Here is a 15,344-nt window from a genome sequence, read left to right as displayed (position 1 = left end):
TTGCACAGTTATTTTTCGGGAAGGTCAGATGCCTTGATTTTGCAGAGGGCTTTTATGCTTTTGCTGAGTGCAAATCTCAGTTTTCGGGTGACAATTTCATAGGGCTTTTGCCTGGAAGTGTATGCAGTGTATGCCTTGAGGCAGTGTGGAGCCAGGGTGCCCACATTGGTCTCGTTTTCCGCAGTGTATCAGTGACATTTCTTTGCAGGTCACAATTTGTGTACGACACTTTGAAAATCTCAGTTGAGCCACGCTTGGCCAGGGCGCATCGAGTTTACTCGGTCCCTAACTATCCATCGTTGACAGTGCTCAAAAGATCTTCTTTTCAGTGTTTGTACGTTGGGATCTGTGTTGCCACTATGCACACAGGCAGTTTATGCATTACTTTGTCAGGTGAAAGTGCCAGGAGAGCGCTGTATTTTGTATGCTACCTCAGTGTTGAGGTGTTTTTCACTTGGTACAGGTGTCAAATCAAGGGGCTTTTGCCCAGCTTTTGCTTGTGAGCACTTGAGTTACTGTTTGAGAACTTCAGATGCCTTTTATCCCCTTGGCAGAAGGGTGATTGTTTGGGATTTGTCCCATACTTTGTTGCAGGTTTTGTGACAGGCTGAGGTGTTTGGAGCCTTTTTCAGTGGACAAAACAGTGTATGACAAGTGGTTTATGCATATAAAATCAGTGCAATACCTCATCTGAGGTGGGAGAAGTGATCAGGACATCAGTGTTTTGTGTTTCGTCAGATGATGATGCACTTGTAAAGCACTTGTGGAACAGCTGCAGCATTCTGTAGTTACTGTTTTATGCCTATTTGAGCACGGTACAGTGTGTCAGAAGGTACAGTGACTAGAGGGAAAATTTTCTGTTTTGCTGCAGGATTTTTTGACAGTAAAAAACAGCACTATTGTGAGTGCTCTTGGCTCTTGATAGAGCAGGTTTTCTGATTTAGTCATTTTTTGACTTACAGGGAGTCAGGCACTTTCCTTGTCTGATATGGCATCAGGGGGAAGTGAATCCTCAATACTGAACATAAAGAAATTGGAAGGGGCACACAATTTATGGGCAGAACAGTGTTTGAATGTACTTCTGCTAAAGAAGATTTCTAAGCCCATAAGTGAAGGGTGTCAAGCCATCTGGGATGGCAGATGATGAGTGGGAGGAGCTTGATTTGTCCGCAAGGGCGGCTATCATGCTTACTCTCACTGATTCTCTTGTGTTCAATGTTCAGGCAGAAAAGACCTCTTATGGCCTATGGCAGAGACTAGAAGAGTTGTATGCCCAAAAGAGTTCAGCCAGTAAGGTTTATTGGTTGAAGAAGCTTGTCGACCTTCGCATGAAGGAAGGTACAGCTATGACCTCACACTTGAGTGAGTTCAATGCCATCTTTACACAGCTTATTGCACAGGGATTGAACCTTGATGAGGAGTTCAAGGCTACTTTCTTGTTGTGTACCCTCCCTGAGAGTTGGGACACTTTCAAGACCACTTTGTCAAATTCAAATGTCACTCTTATGTATGCTGATGTGGAGAGCTCTCTCCTTATGGAGGAGATGAGCAGGAAGAATAAAAAATCCCGCAGTCATTCCCGTGGCAAAAAGGATATTGAATGCTTTTACTGTGGCAAGAAGGGACATGTGAAGTCTAAGTGCTTCAAGTTTATACGGGATCAGAAAGCCAAGAAGGCTGAGACAAAGGATGCAGGTAGTGGAAGCAAAGGCAAAGGCAAGGCCAAGGCAGATGACTTGGATGCAGTGAATGTTGCAGCTGAGGATAGTGACAGTGACAGACATGATGTATTATGTTCTTCTGCTGTAATTGCACATACATTGGTTGTTGATGGCCATGACATGCACACCTGGCTCTTGGATTCAAGTGCTTCTTTTCATGTTACGCCTCATAAGGAGTGGTTTACTTCCTACACAGGTACTCATGGAGTTGTTCACCTTGGGAACAACTATGCATGTCAGATTGCAGGGATTGGCAGTATACAGATAGTATTCCCTGACGGACGCATATTTATGCTTGATGGTGTTCGCCATGTGCCGCAAATCAAGAAAAATCTGATTAGCACTGGCTTGTTGGATGACAGTGGTTACCACACCACATTTGGGGATTCCAAATGGGTAATTACTGATGGCCAGGTTGTAGTGGCTGAGGGTTATAAGAGTGATACCTTGTACCCTCTTTATGTTTCCAGTGTAGGTAATCATGTTGTTGCCATAACCGAGCTGCCAAAGGTTTCATTGTGGCATAGCCGGTTGGGACACATGTCCGTTAAAGGAATGCAAGAACTGTCACGTTTGGGTTATCTGCCGTCTCTTTCATTTTCAGATTTGCCTACTTGTGATCATTGCATTTTTGGAAAGTATTCTATGACTCCTCATAAGAGGAGAACTCCCCAGAATAGAGCACCACTTGATCTAGTGCACACTGATTTGTGTGAGATGCCACAGCTATCACTAGGGGGTGCAAAGTATTTCATTACTTTTATTGATGATGCCACACGCAAAGTGTGGGTCTATTTCTTGAAGCATAAGAGCGATGCCTTAGATGCTTTCAAGAAGTTTGTCGCTCAGGTTGAGAATCGGACAGGACGCAGGCTGAAATGCCTCAGATCCGATAATGGGGGTGAGTATGTGTCACATGCTTTTGTACAGTTATGCGACGCTAAGGGCATTAAACAGGAACTCACATCCCCTCATAATGCATCTCAAAATGGTGTGAGTGAGCGAATGAATCGGACTATCCAGGAGAAAGTTCGATGTATGTTGTCTTATGCTGCATTGCCCCATGGCTTTTGGGCAGAAGCCGTGCAAACAGCAGTTCACCTAATTAACAGGTCGCCGAACAAGGCTTTGGAATTGAAAGTGCCAGAGGAGGTGTGGTCTGGCAAGCCACCTTCATATAAGCACTTACGTGTGTTTGGCTGCGAGTGCTTTGCTCATGTACGCAAAGAACTGCGCACCAAACTGGAGCCAAAGTCTTTCAGATGCATCTTCATGGGTTACGGTGACGAAGGTGAAATGGGGTACAGGTTATGGGATCCTGTCAAACGGAAGATTATACACAGCAATGACGTCATCTTTAAAGAGGATAGTGTACACAAAGAACCCATGCAACCTGTGGAATACAGGAGGGTTGTTTATGATGATGTCGGACAGCAAAGAATGCCCAATAATATGCAGCAGCAGGCTGCTGTAAATAACCCTGTTCAAGAGGGTATACAGGCTGAAAATCAGCCAGACAATTTTGCCAATGATGCACCACTGGATATGCCAGCAAATGGCGCTGTAGAACAGCCAAATATGGTGGTACAGCCACCCGTCATGCATGACGAACAGGCTAGACAGCAACCTAATACGGAGCATTTTGTTAGGAGGAGCACCCGTGTACAACGGCCTCCTGACAGGTTTGTTCCAGGAGCCAATAATGTGGCTGATTTTATCATGCTGACAGATTGTGGTGAGCCTTCCAGCTTCAAGGAAGCTATGGGAAGAACAGAGAAAAGGAAGTGGGAGAAAGCCATGCAGTCAGAAATGGACTCCCTACTTCAAAATGATACATGGGACTTGGTGCAGCTACCTGCAGGCAAAAAGGTTTTGCCGTGCAAGTGGGTTTACAAAGTCAAAGTGGATTCAAATGCTTTACCGAGGTATAAGGCCAGATTGGTTGCCAAGGGATTTAAGCAGGAGAAGGGCATTGACTTTGATGAGATCTTTTCCCCTGTAGTCAAGATGACTACTTTGAGAGCAGTGTTAGCTCTTGTTGCTCATGAGGACATGGATTTATGTCAGATGGATGTGAAGACTGCTTTTCTTCACGAAGATCTCCATGATGAGATCTACATGAGTCAGCCAGAGGGATATGCTGTTAAAGGGAAAGAGCAGCTTGTGTGTAAGCTCAAGAGAAGCTTGTATGGACTCAAGCAGGCGCCAAGAGAATGGTACAAGAAGTTTGATGCCTTCATGCAGTCCCAAGGGTATCATAGGTGTGAGACCGATCACTGCTTGTACACCAAACGGGCAAAGGATGGCAGTTTGATGCTACTCATTCTATATGTGGATGACATGCTGATTGCCAGCAAATCTCAGCAGGAGATTAGTGCTTTGAAGAAGCAACTGCATAAGTCTTTTGACATGAAAGACTTGGGTGATGCAAACCATATTCTTGGTATGCAGATTATTCGTGACAAGTCCAAGGGACTTTTGTTTCTGTCACAGAAGGAGTACATTGACAAAGTACTGCAGAGGTTTAAAATGGAGGGGGGGAAGTCAATTAGTACCCCGTTGCCTCCTCATTTAAAACTCAGCAGTAAGGACAGCCCCAGATCAGATGATGATAAGGCTGAGATGGCCAAGGTTCCGTATGCATCTGCAGTTGGTTCTTTGATGTATGCCATGGTTGCCACTCGTCCGGATATTGCTTTTGCGGTGGGAGTCATCAGCAGGTATATGGCAAATCCAAGCAAGCGGCACTGGGAAGCAGTGAAAGGCGTCTTGAGGTATCTCAAGGGTACCAAAGACTTGTGCATATGCTATGGTAGGCAGGATGCATTGGTGCATGGTTTTACAGATTCAGACTATGCAGGGAATGCAGATAACCGGAAGTCTACTACCGGTTATATTTTCACATTTGCAAGAGGTGCTATATATTGGGTGTCTCGGTTGCAGAAATGCATTGCACTGTCAACTACTAAAGCTGAATATGTTGCAGCCACTGAGGCTTGCAAGGAAGCAATATGGCTTACTCGGCTGGTGGGAGATTTGGGCATTAGAGGGGATATGCCAGTTTTGCATTGTGATAGTCAGAGTGCTATCATGTTGGCAAAGAATCCGGTCTTTCATCAGAAGACCAAGCACATAAATGTGAAATACCATTTCATCAGGGAGGTACTGGAAGACAAGCGGCTTGAGCTTGTGAAGGTGCATACTGATGATAATCCTGCAGATTTGCTCACTAAGAGCTTGCCTACAAAGCGGTTTGCACATTGTCGCCGCATCATGGGATTAGGATGAGACCATTCTTATTTTATGGTCTTGTATACAGTAACTGTATATTGCTGTAATTTTTATTCTTTTCTCCCCTTTAGGCACATTGGCCTTTAGGTGGGAGGTTGTTCGGGTAAAGGCGCATTGCCACCCTTTAAAAGTTATGACCCCTATGACTGTCTTAAGACAGTCATAGGGTGAATCCCTAATCCTAATAAAACCTTTGAATTTGTGGTGTGGCTCAACACATTCTTTACACACCCACACTCCCTAGTGTCTCTGTCTCCTATCGTTCCACCCCTCTCTTTCCCTCACATTTCACGGTATTAGAGAGTGCTCTAATGACCGAGATTAGAGAAACTCAAAAGGTGTTCAAAGCTGTACATGCATATGTGGACTCTTCTTGGGAGATACTGGCGAGTATTACAACGTGGCATATTTGGAGAGGTAGATGCACAGAGGCTTTGGATGGATCCCTGGTCCACCCTTCTCTACCTTGCCTAGTATATGGATAGACACTATGCATACACGGATGGCCATCTGGGCGACCATGCAAGGGTCCTCATGTGCAACCTCTGCCAAGATAGCTATATTTTTTAGAGAATGGGGGGGCTCCCCTGTCTTCTCTGAGACTACCACAGAGTTGAGATGGCACTTTCAGCCTCAGTTTCCTACCTCCTTCCGAGGAGTGTTTTCTCATGCACCGCATGATGTATTTCCGCCTTGAGCTTTTGCTCTTGCGGGTTTTGTTCATACTTGATACAAGTCTTTTTATGAAAAAAAAAAAGTTTTGGGTTGTCAGGTAACATGGAGCTGTAACAAGCAACCTATGGTTGCTCTAGCTTCGACAAAGGGCAAGCATAAAGTGCCACTAGTGCACCATACAAGACAATATGGCTGAACCAACCGACTGCAGGAGTTGGAGCTTCAGGAGCAAGACCTAACATCTTCCCTTGCAAGATTGCTATTTCAATTTTCTTTATAGCTAGCAATAAATTTTGTTTTGCAAGCATAGTTGCCAGACGTTTAGAAACATTTGGAAAATTTTCCAAACGTGTTTCGATTCAAAATTTTCCCTAGGTGTTTGTTTTACCAAAAATTATATGCCTACTATATAAGTACACATTCTAGAAATCCAAAATGCATGATTTCATGCACTAATGGCACCTAGAACACTGAGGAACATAGAGGAAAACATTTCAGCAATCTATGTTGTTCATACACTTAGAAGTGAGCCCGGGAAGGCGTTTTCCAACAAAGCGTGATGGCGACAGCTCCTTTAACTGTTTTGATAAAAAAATAGGGCCAAAAATTGACCTTAGGGTATTTTGCCCCAAAAACCACTGCCAAAAAAACGTGTTTTTTATTTCCAAACGTTTGGCAACGTTTGAAAACGTTTCAAAAAATAAAAAACGTGTTTCATTGCAACTATGTTTGCAAGTGCGTGCCAAATATTATAGACAGACATCATTACATAATACGGTAGCAAATCATCTTGTCTGATGAAGGCCGCCCTGTGTAATGGGATGTCCAGTCTGGTGACAAGCTCCGATTATAGACTGTACACCCCATAGCCACTAAAATACAAGCATTATGGAACAAAAGCCACACGATACATAACTGTTCCAGAAAATCCATCTGTCATTGACGATTTTGTATGATATTCTGTTTCTTCTGCATTCATTTCTGTTAACGATACAGAAAACCATTTTTCTTAGCTGCAACCTGAGATTCTCAAATGATTATCCATCATATGAAACAATGCTGGATTACGTGCATGAGACAGAAATTACAATATGGGACCGCAGGGAAAGAAGGAACATCCACCTTCAATAGAACTCAAAGAGAAAAACCCTACAAGACGATAAGCTGCTTGCACAAGTTTTGGCAGAGTCCTTATCTGCATTCAGGGGGGATTAAAAAAGAAGAAGCATGATTACAAAATTATTAGGACTGGCACGCATACTTTAAATAGAATCACAGCTACTGACAAACATATAAAAGGCAGGAGATCTCATACCACATTTGTCTGTACAATCCCAGGGTTTACACAAATGACATGAATCCCAGCATCATTTGGGAGCTTACTCTGGAGAATGCTGCTAAAATATATCTGGAATTCATCCATTTCCCCAAATTAAAACAAGAGGCAAAACAAGAGAATTCTGTTAAAGAAACATGCTCAGAGCCTGAGACTTCGCAATCACATCAAAAGAATTTAACTTGCAATTGAGATCTGTTACAAATTTACATATTGCTTAAGCACAGCTCTGCTGCAATAAATCTGAAAGCATATACCTTCCTATCTCGCATGCAACCTGAGAAACATATGTAAAGATTCAAGTGCGCAAACCTGTGCCAGCTTGCTTCCAGAATATGCGACACTACTGCTGAACTTCCTTTTCCCAGATGTAATATTGAGATCATCAGGATCCACAACTCCAAAACATTGCATCTACATTATGTGATATAAGAAGACACATTTCATGAGGCTGGAGACATCCATTATCACAAAAAAGAGATGCAGCGCACACAAATGCACACACAAACATACATATCCTCTTCAGAAGAACTCACACAACCAACATAAACAAGGGAGAAAACTAATAACTAAGCAGAATGATGCTTGTCTATCTCATCTGTTACCCAAGCATAAGCTGCCCTTGGGTTTTAAGATATCTGGGTTCTCTTGGATAGGCATAGTGCTTACACATGAAATAAGACTTTGTGCAAGCATTTTCCAATATAATTTGGCTATTCATATCATCAACAACAGAAGCTATGACTTTTCAAATCCCTTATTTACCACATTAAAGGCGGAAACGTGGCTGTAACGTTTTTACACAATCAATTTCCTTCACAAAAAATCAAAACACTACTGCACTTGGTTAGATTTCTATGCTTCAATCTCTAATTTGGAAAAGCTTTCTTTCAACATTAGGAATAAGTAAGAAAGGTGATTGAAATCCCTTCCCACCACTCACATCGGAGTTCACATTTACAATCCTGGAGGGAGCACCTCGAGACAGGGATGGTAGAAGCAACATTGTCAGAAGAGCAGGAGCAAGGTGATTAACTTGCAGATGTTCCTCATATCCATCTTCAGAAAACTTTTGTGGAGCTGAAACCACACAAAGTTACTGGTGAGAGAAACCTACGTTTCAAAATTCGTTAAATGTAGAAAAATGACACTCCTGATTAAAAGAAGGACAAATTATTTGATACCTGACATGGAGAAGATCCCAGCATTGTTTATAAGAACATGAAGAGGACCTTGTCGGGCCTCCCAATCTGCTGCAAATGACCTTACTGACAACAATGAAAGGAGATTCAACTCCATCACCTTGAACATTACCCAGAAAAATTTTCAGCATTCACATCAAAACCCAGTAAAATCTACCTCTACCAGATAAACAACAACAAATATGTTCTCTTTGGGTCTTCCTTCTTTTCGCATCATTGCAACACAAATAAAACCATGAAAAAAGGACACACTTTGACGATAAAAGAATTTTACTACCCATCGGACAAGCTAAATGCAAGATAAGCTTAAACATGCATGCTAGGTGGCTTAGAAGGTAACCTGGACTTGTCACATCATGATCCATGATTGTACAGGGGAAAGCAGGCCACGTGACTGAAATGGAGCAACAATCGTGAAATGGCCAGAAAAGGAGAGATGTCTGCATTTGGCTTGTTAAATAATTGGATAACTTCTATTAGGACTCCCCTCTCAACATAGCTTCCGGCTCTCTCCCACAGACTTGGCCCTGCTGTTTACTCTTCCCTGTTCTTCTAGCAGCATGCATAGCAGGCCTTTTCTGGCCTGCCCCATGTTTTTCCAAAGGTTCCCAATTCTTGTGCTTTTGGCACTATCAATGAATGCTAGAGTCAAGTTCTATTTCCTGATTCTGGACAGAAGAACTTCAAGGTAGCCACTCTCACAGCAGGAAGTCAATGCCCAGATGTGAATCTCCATAACAGATATTGGGTAGACTAGTGTAGGAGTAAGGGTCAGCATGTGCCCAAGTGTGGGAGTTTTGACAAGCTCAAGGGGGGAACCCACAAAAAGCACTCTGTGGCCTGGCAGGGCCAGTACATACAGGCCCACAAGGGGCCTCTGATTATGAGCCGATAAGTGCTCCTTCTAAATGGGGCTGCACCAGTCTTGAACCCTCCCCAATGGGCCTGATTTTGGGCCGATGAGTGCTCCTTCTAAACGGGGCTGCACCAGTCTAGAACTCTCCCATGTCCAGCACTTGCCATTTGTCCCACAAGGGACCCTTCCATTAAAGCCCTCTCATGGGCTTCTATGTGCGCCTCCTCAGTATAGCCTCAGCTTAGGAATGACCCTAGGCCCAAACCCTCTAGGCCCCACCAAAGCAAGCACTTGCAAGCCCTCATGGTTCCCCATCAGCATAACCGTTCTGTAGAATTCCATGGTTATTGGTGGCATAACATTCCTTCCTCTTAAAGAAAGGTTTACATCCTCGAACGCAAAATTGGAAAATCTCCTCTGGGGATAGCTTACCCTTTCCCATGTTGAACTCTCTTCAGGACTATCCTTCCACATAATCAAACATTCTTGATATATTGCATGTCTTGTTCCTTTTTTTGTCCATCCAAAAAAAATTCTTGTTCATGTGGTAGCGATGTAGGTTCAATGAGTTCACCTAGGATCTCATTTCCAATGAGATTGTCATGAATTTTTTGAAAAATTGAATGCACTGTACATCCTTCTAGTAAGGCTAATTTGTAAGCAAGTTCTCCAATTCTCGTAAGTATTAGGAATGGTTCACAATACCTCGGAGATAACTTCATACATTTAACCGTCTTTAGGGTTTTGGAAGACTCTGACACCCTAAGATAGACTTTCTCTTTTTCTTCAAACTCCAACTTTCTTATGCTATCCTTAGCTAACTGAAGCATTTGATTCGTATCTTCAAGAAAGTCTTTGGCTGCTTGAATCTTATCTTTTCCGAGTCCCACCGCAAGTGGGGCTTTAGGTTGAAATCCATACATCAAAACGTGTTGTTAAATGTTTGGCACTAGTATATGCAAATTCAAATATTATTCCTAATTAGTTTGTCTTTTACTTACATATGCTCGAAGCACATCCTCAATAAAGATTGATCCTTTTAGTTTGATCATCACTCTGTGGATTATCCACCACGATGCTCATATTCAAAGTAGTTACTAGTTTCCAACCTCATAAAAACAATTCTCCAAAAATTATTGTCAAATTTGCTATCCCAATACTAGGTGGTAGCCAGTACAACCTATGAATATACTCCACAGATAGCTTTGCTAATTCAAGAGGTTAAACCTTATAAAAACAATTCTCCAAAAATGATTGTCAAATTTGCTATCCCAATCACTAACAATACTAGCTGATAGCCAGTACAACCTATGAATATACTCCACAGATACCTTTGCTAATTTAAAAGGTTAAACCTCATAAAAACAATTCTCTAAAAATGATTGTCAAATTTGCTATCCCAATCACTAACAATACTAGCTGGTAGCCAGTACAACCCATGAATATACTCCACAAATAGCTTTGCTAATTCAAGAGTTTTAACCTCTTCATTGGTTGGAATAAGTCAGCCAATCCATGATAACTAACATAGAGTTGTCATGCATGTATAATTTTTTCAATTAGTTCTGGTAAGAAGCAAGACTTTTGCCCTGATTTTGTAACATTCGACAAGATTTGAAACTTTTATGCAAAAAAATGTAAAGTTTCCCTAAAGATTTACATCTTTCACGTCAAAATTCAAAAGAAAATATATAATAGCATACCATGTTTTATGAATATTGTGAAACTTAAAAATCTAACTCCAAAAACTTTTGCAAGATTGTGTATCAATATATAAGTATAGCTTCGATAAAAACATCCATGGAGTTGTGCCCCCTCTGTATCCTAGCTAATCAAGCAATAAAATCCATGGAATACTTTCCCATTTGCCAGATGGGATTTCCAAAAGATGTAGTGGAACACCTACTTTAGGATGTTCAGCTTTATTGATCTGAATTTTAATAGGACAGACTCATCTATTCCAAGGTAAAAGAATTGCCTTTTCAAAAGTACGTATGTCTTCTCAATTCCCAGGTGTCTTGCACTGGAATTATCATGAAAAAAAATTGTGCCTAATGTCATTATTATCTAGGACACATACTCTACCTTAGCCATCTTTAGTACTAATTTTTTCCACTTGAGTCCTTTATCACCAACTTGTGGAATGTCACCAATTCCATACGACTCCTCAATGAAAGCCTCAACCTACTGGATTCCTCCTCATAATTGCTTTCTTTTAGGTGAGAATCAAACTCATATATTTCTTTTAGGAACTCTAGAAGATCATTGGAGTTGAGTAAAACTTAATTCATTAACCATTGTGATTCAGCTTAGGGAATCTGCCAGCAAATTAAATTTCTCCTTTCGATATGTCAATTGAAATACTCAAATTCTTTCAACCAACCTAGCTTTTCTTTCTTTAAGCTTTTAATGATTGCAAATCCATTCGATACTCGATAAAAAGCGATCTCAAATTGAGCACCATTTAAATTCCTCCATTTCTTTAAGGCATAAGCTATAGCTTATAGTTCCTTCTCATATGCTGTGTAATGCTGTTGAGCACAGTCTAACTTTTTGCTTTCAAAAGCTATTGGTTGAGCCTTTGTAAAAGTATTGCCCCAACAGTGAAATCTATGGCATCTCTTTCAACCACGAATGGTTCATTGAGATTCACTACCTTTACGATAAAGGTGAGGTTGTCTCAATGGGTCCCTTTCGTGGGCTACTCAATTATCCTCATAGCTTGGCATATCAAGAGACATATCCCAAGAAGAGCACTACTCCCGACTCAGTTCCTAGTTAACACTCTCCTCTCAGCTCAACACTACAGTTCCTTGCAACACGAGGCTTCTCAAGCACCTACGAGAATCTCATTTACTAGTTACCTCTTGAGTGTTCTCAGCTCTAGTTGTCCTACTTTAACACTTGCAAGAGATTAACACCTCTCCCTCTCTCTCTCCTCAAGGTGGAAGGGCTATGTAGAGCTCACCACCTCTCTCACAATAGCCTTTGATATCTGCTGACTAGCTCTGGTGGGCCCTGTATTTTCAGACTGGCGACCTGTTGCAGATCTCTAATAAGGCCCCACGTAGGCCCCTTTGCAGCACTGCATGCTGCTCCGATCAGCAGCCTTGCAGCAAACCATCACTTGTGGGTGGTCAATACCATCATTTTTGGGGGACCACTCAAGGCATAGTACCTCTTATTGACTCCAAATACATTCATTTTAGTGGGCCCTCCTCTACAGCACTGGTTGCTGCTGTATCTGCTGCTATGGCAGGTCCAAAGAATGCCCATGTTGCAGCCCACAGTCTGCCCACATGGCATCCTCTCTATCACTCTTAGTTCAGCCCCCATGGCTTCATTGTCAGCCCACCTGACCCCTCTTTCACCCCTTAACCTACTACAGGTCATCCTCCCCCATATCCTCCTCAATTTGGGGATCACAGGTGGGGGGGCGACTAATACATTCCAACAAAGATCACATTGCTGGATCAAGCAAAAGCTCTAGACAGGCTGACCCCGAGTTGTCAAAACAGGTGGAAGCACTAAACTCACAAATCCAAAAACAAGCAGTGCTAGAGGAGGAAATGGCAGCAAGCTGAAGACCGATGTTTTGGGCTTGCAGCAGCAAAGAAAACGTTGAAAATCCAAGCCACCAATCTGCAAGCAATGACGAACTTGCTCAAAATCTGGGCATGAAGTACATGGCAGTCACGCAATGCATGAAAGCCATCCTCAAATTTTGCAGTTTTGATTGCATGGCAAATCTATTCCATGCTCTATAATGCTGTCAAGGCAAGAGTCGCCATGGAGGACATCACTGACTTGAATAACCCCTTTATACAATGCTTGTGCAAACAATGATCCTTTGGGCATCTAGGCTCTCTAGAACTTATTCGAGAAGAATAGAAACCTTACATGAATGCTTTCTCATAGGAAAACTAGGGATCAAGGCATAGACACCCTACCCCATCCTATTGGCTGAGATGGGTATGATACCTCTCAACGGGGAAGCTTTATGGAAATACAAGGTCTACCTCAACAAGCTTGAGAAGATAGATGCAAACAGGATACCACACAAAGTGTCACATGCACCCCTGCACTTGGGTGCAAAGTGACACACTGGCTACATCGACAAGTGCGTAATAGTTCCCTAATAGGAGATTTTGTTGTTTGTTGTGACCCCTTTGTGAGCCCTTGTCCAAGGATAGTCAGACACAAGCTACGTAAGTCAGTCTCTCAGCCTTAGGTCAAGTCGGAAGATCAGTCCTTTTTCACTAGTACCCACTAGAGAACCGCAGGGTAGTGTTTTCGTCTTAGGTTTAGGAATAGGTTTAGGTCCAGCCTAGGATAGGAGCCCTTCTGGGCCCCCTCAGCGCTGGAACAAGTGAAGAGAATGGCAGGGGAAGGGCTGCCTTTATAGGCTAGCCTGCACCCCTCCCTAGGCTGCCTTTATGTGGCCTAGGGCTGGCATTTATGGGGCCTAGGGCTGCCTTTATGGGGCCGAGGACCAGCCAACCAGCCGTAAAAGCCCTATAAATAGGAGGCCTCCAAGCCCTCTTTCCTCATTCAGTTCTCCCAGCTCTTCAGCATCTCAGGTCTTTGGGTCTGCGTGTGCACAGTGAGCTCTTCAGAAGCGCGTTTTTCGTGCTCTCTCGAAGAGTGTTCTTTGTATTTCTCAGTTCTCCAAGTATAAAGCAAATTTCCCCTGATTGGGGAGGGGGCCCTCAATGGGTACAAGGACCCAATCGGTTGTCAACTCTACTCTCTCTCTACCCTCATCTCCTTTCTCTCTCTATGGTGTACAACCCTAATTCCTTGCTAAAGGTTTAAAGAAGGTCTTGCTGTGAATTACACGATCAGGTTACCGTTGCATGTTACACAAATGGAAGCTACAAGGACCACTGGATGGCACAGAGAGGGAATGAAATGGATGGAATTATGGGGCGACAGCTGCTGATATACCAAAAGATACAAGAGAAATAAGAATTTTCGTGAGGCAGAAAATGCTACAGAAAGTGTGGAGGACAAAAATGCAGTTTTACAAATAGGAAATTGATCCGATAGATAGTTATGGGATGCAAAAATACCTCAGGGAGGATATATCAATGCTCAAAAGGCATTTAGTCTGCAAAATAAAGAACAACTCACACAAACTAGAGGTGGGAGAGGGGCAGGTGGGCAAGGCCCAACATCTCGAGAGATGCAAGAATCTGCAAAATCTGCCCCATAGGGGAGGTAGAAGATGAGCAGCACGTACTCCTAAAATGCTGACCCTATGTACACATTAGAGCCAAATATTGGGGAAGTTAGCTAAACTTTCAAGGAAGTTTTGGAGCACCATAGCAAAGTTCTTGGGCTTGTGTTCAAGTAGCTAAGAAAGTACTCACAAAATGGCATGCTTCTTTCACTGGGTGTAAAAGACCACTATTAGTTTACAGCGGTCACCAGTCCCATAGATCCTCATGGGTCTCAAGAGGACTTTAATACAATCATATCATATTCACTGGTAACCCATGCATAGAGAGAATTTTACCTTGGATGGGTTACTAGTGGAGGTGGTTGCATGCTACACATACCTGGGAGTCCTATTCTCCATCCTGATCTTTACAATGCAACCAATGCTACAGGCTCGACTAAGCAGGGGGTACGCCGCACTGGCAAGATTTGAGCGACAAGTGCTTTCACACTCACTTCCCAAACCCTCAGACCAAGTCCCTCATCGACTCTCTAGTTCAACCCCCAAGTATGTATGGGAGCCGTTGTTGGGGGCTTGATCTATCAAAGACGGAGTGGGGTCGAGTTGAGAGGCTTCAGGTTCTCATGCTTTCACGGATGATCCGCAGTAAGCCCTCTGTTCCGCGTCAAATTAGTTATGGCTGAGTTCGAGGCATCCCCCCTACAACTTGATGCGGTGTTCCAAGTCATCACGTATCTCTTCCACATTTCACAGTATGGATCTTGCACTGCAGAGCGACGTAGGCTTCCTTGGCTCGCTTTATGCCCATGCATGACAGTGGCCACAGAGGGGGACCAGAGATGTTGGTATGCACATTACTTGTAGATGGTTTGAGAGCCTTGGGCTTGATATAGACAAGATACCCCCCTTCTAGTAGAGTGTTCAAGCCCCCTCTATCCCGCTCACATACCACGAGGTGAACCAGGTCATCTGTGAGGATCTCCTACAGTTACATACATTCAGGACCTGGTTGGCACCCCAGAAGCTCCCTGTGAAGCTCAGTTTCTCCAAAGACCACTACCTACAAATTTCAGAGGAGGGC

General features: G+C 43.0%; 1 protein-coding gene across 2 annotated transcripts in view; it reads right to left on the bottom strand.

The window, feature by feature from the left end:
• Window positions 1-15,344, bottom strand: part of LOC147891126 (dehydrogenase/reductase SDR family member FEY-like) — a 42,516-nt gene that overhangs the window by 14,284 nt on the left and 12,888 nt on the right. Inside the window, exons 3-7 of one of the 2 annotated variants that reach the window (XM_087389597.1) lie at window positions 8,208-8,325; window positions 7,967-8,103; window positions 7,336-7,437; window positions 7,003-7,095; window positions 6,810-6,882 (exon numbers count right to left, since the gene is read on the bottom strand). In XM_087389597.1, the coding sequence (XP_087245723.1) occupies window positions 6,810-6,882; window positions 7,003-7,095; window positions 7,336-7,437; window positions 7,967-8,103; window positions 8,208-8,325 (523 nt within the window). The remainder of the gene's footprint in view (window positions 1-6,809; window positions 6,883-7,002; window positions 7,096-7,335; window positions 7,438-7,966; window positions 8,104-8,207; window positions 8,326-15,344) is intronic. The other variant, XM_087389598.1, reaches the window with a different exon arrangement.

This window comes from Dipteris shenzhenensis, chromosome 18, assembly GCF_047967505.1.
Source record: "Dipteris shenzhenensis isolate YYH24624 ecotype China chromosome 18, Dip_SZ_1.0, whole genome shotgun sequence".
Classification (NCBI taxonomy): Eukaryota; Viridiplantae; Streptophyta; class Polypodiopsida; order Gleicheniales; family Dipteridaceae; genus Dipteris; species Dipteris shenzhenensis.
Note: the sequence above shows the minus strand (reverse complement) of the source record. Positions and strands in the feature narration are given on the sequence as shown.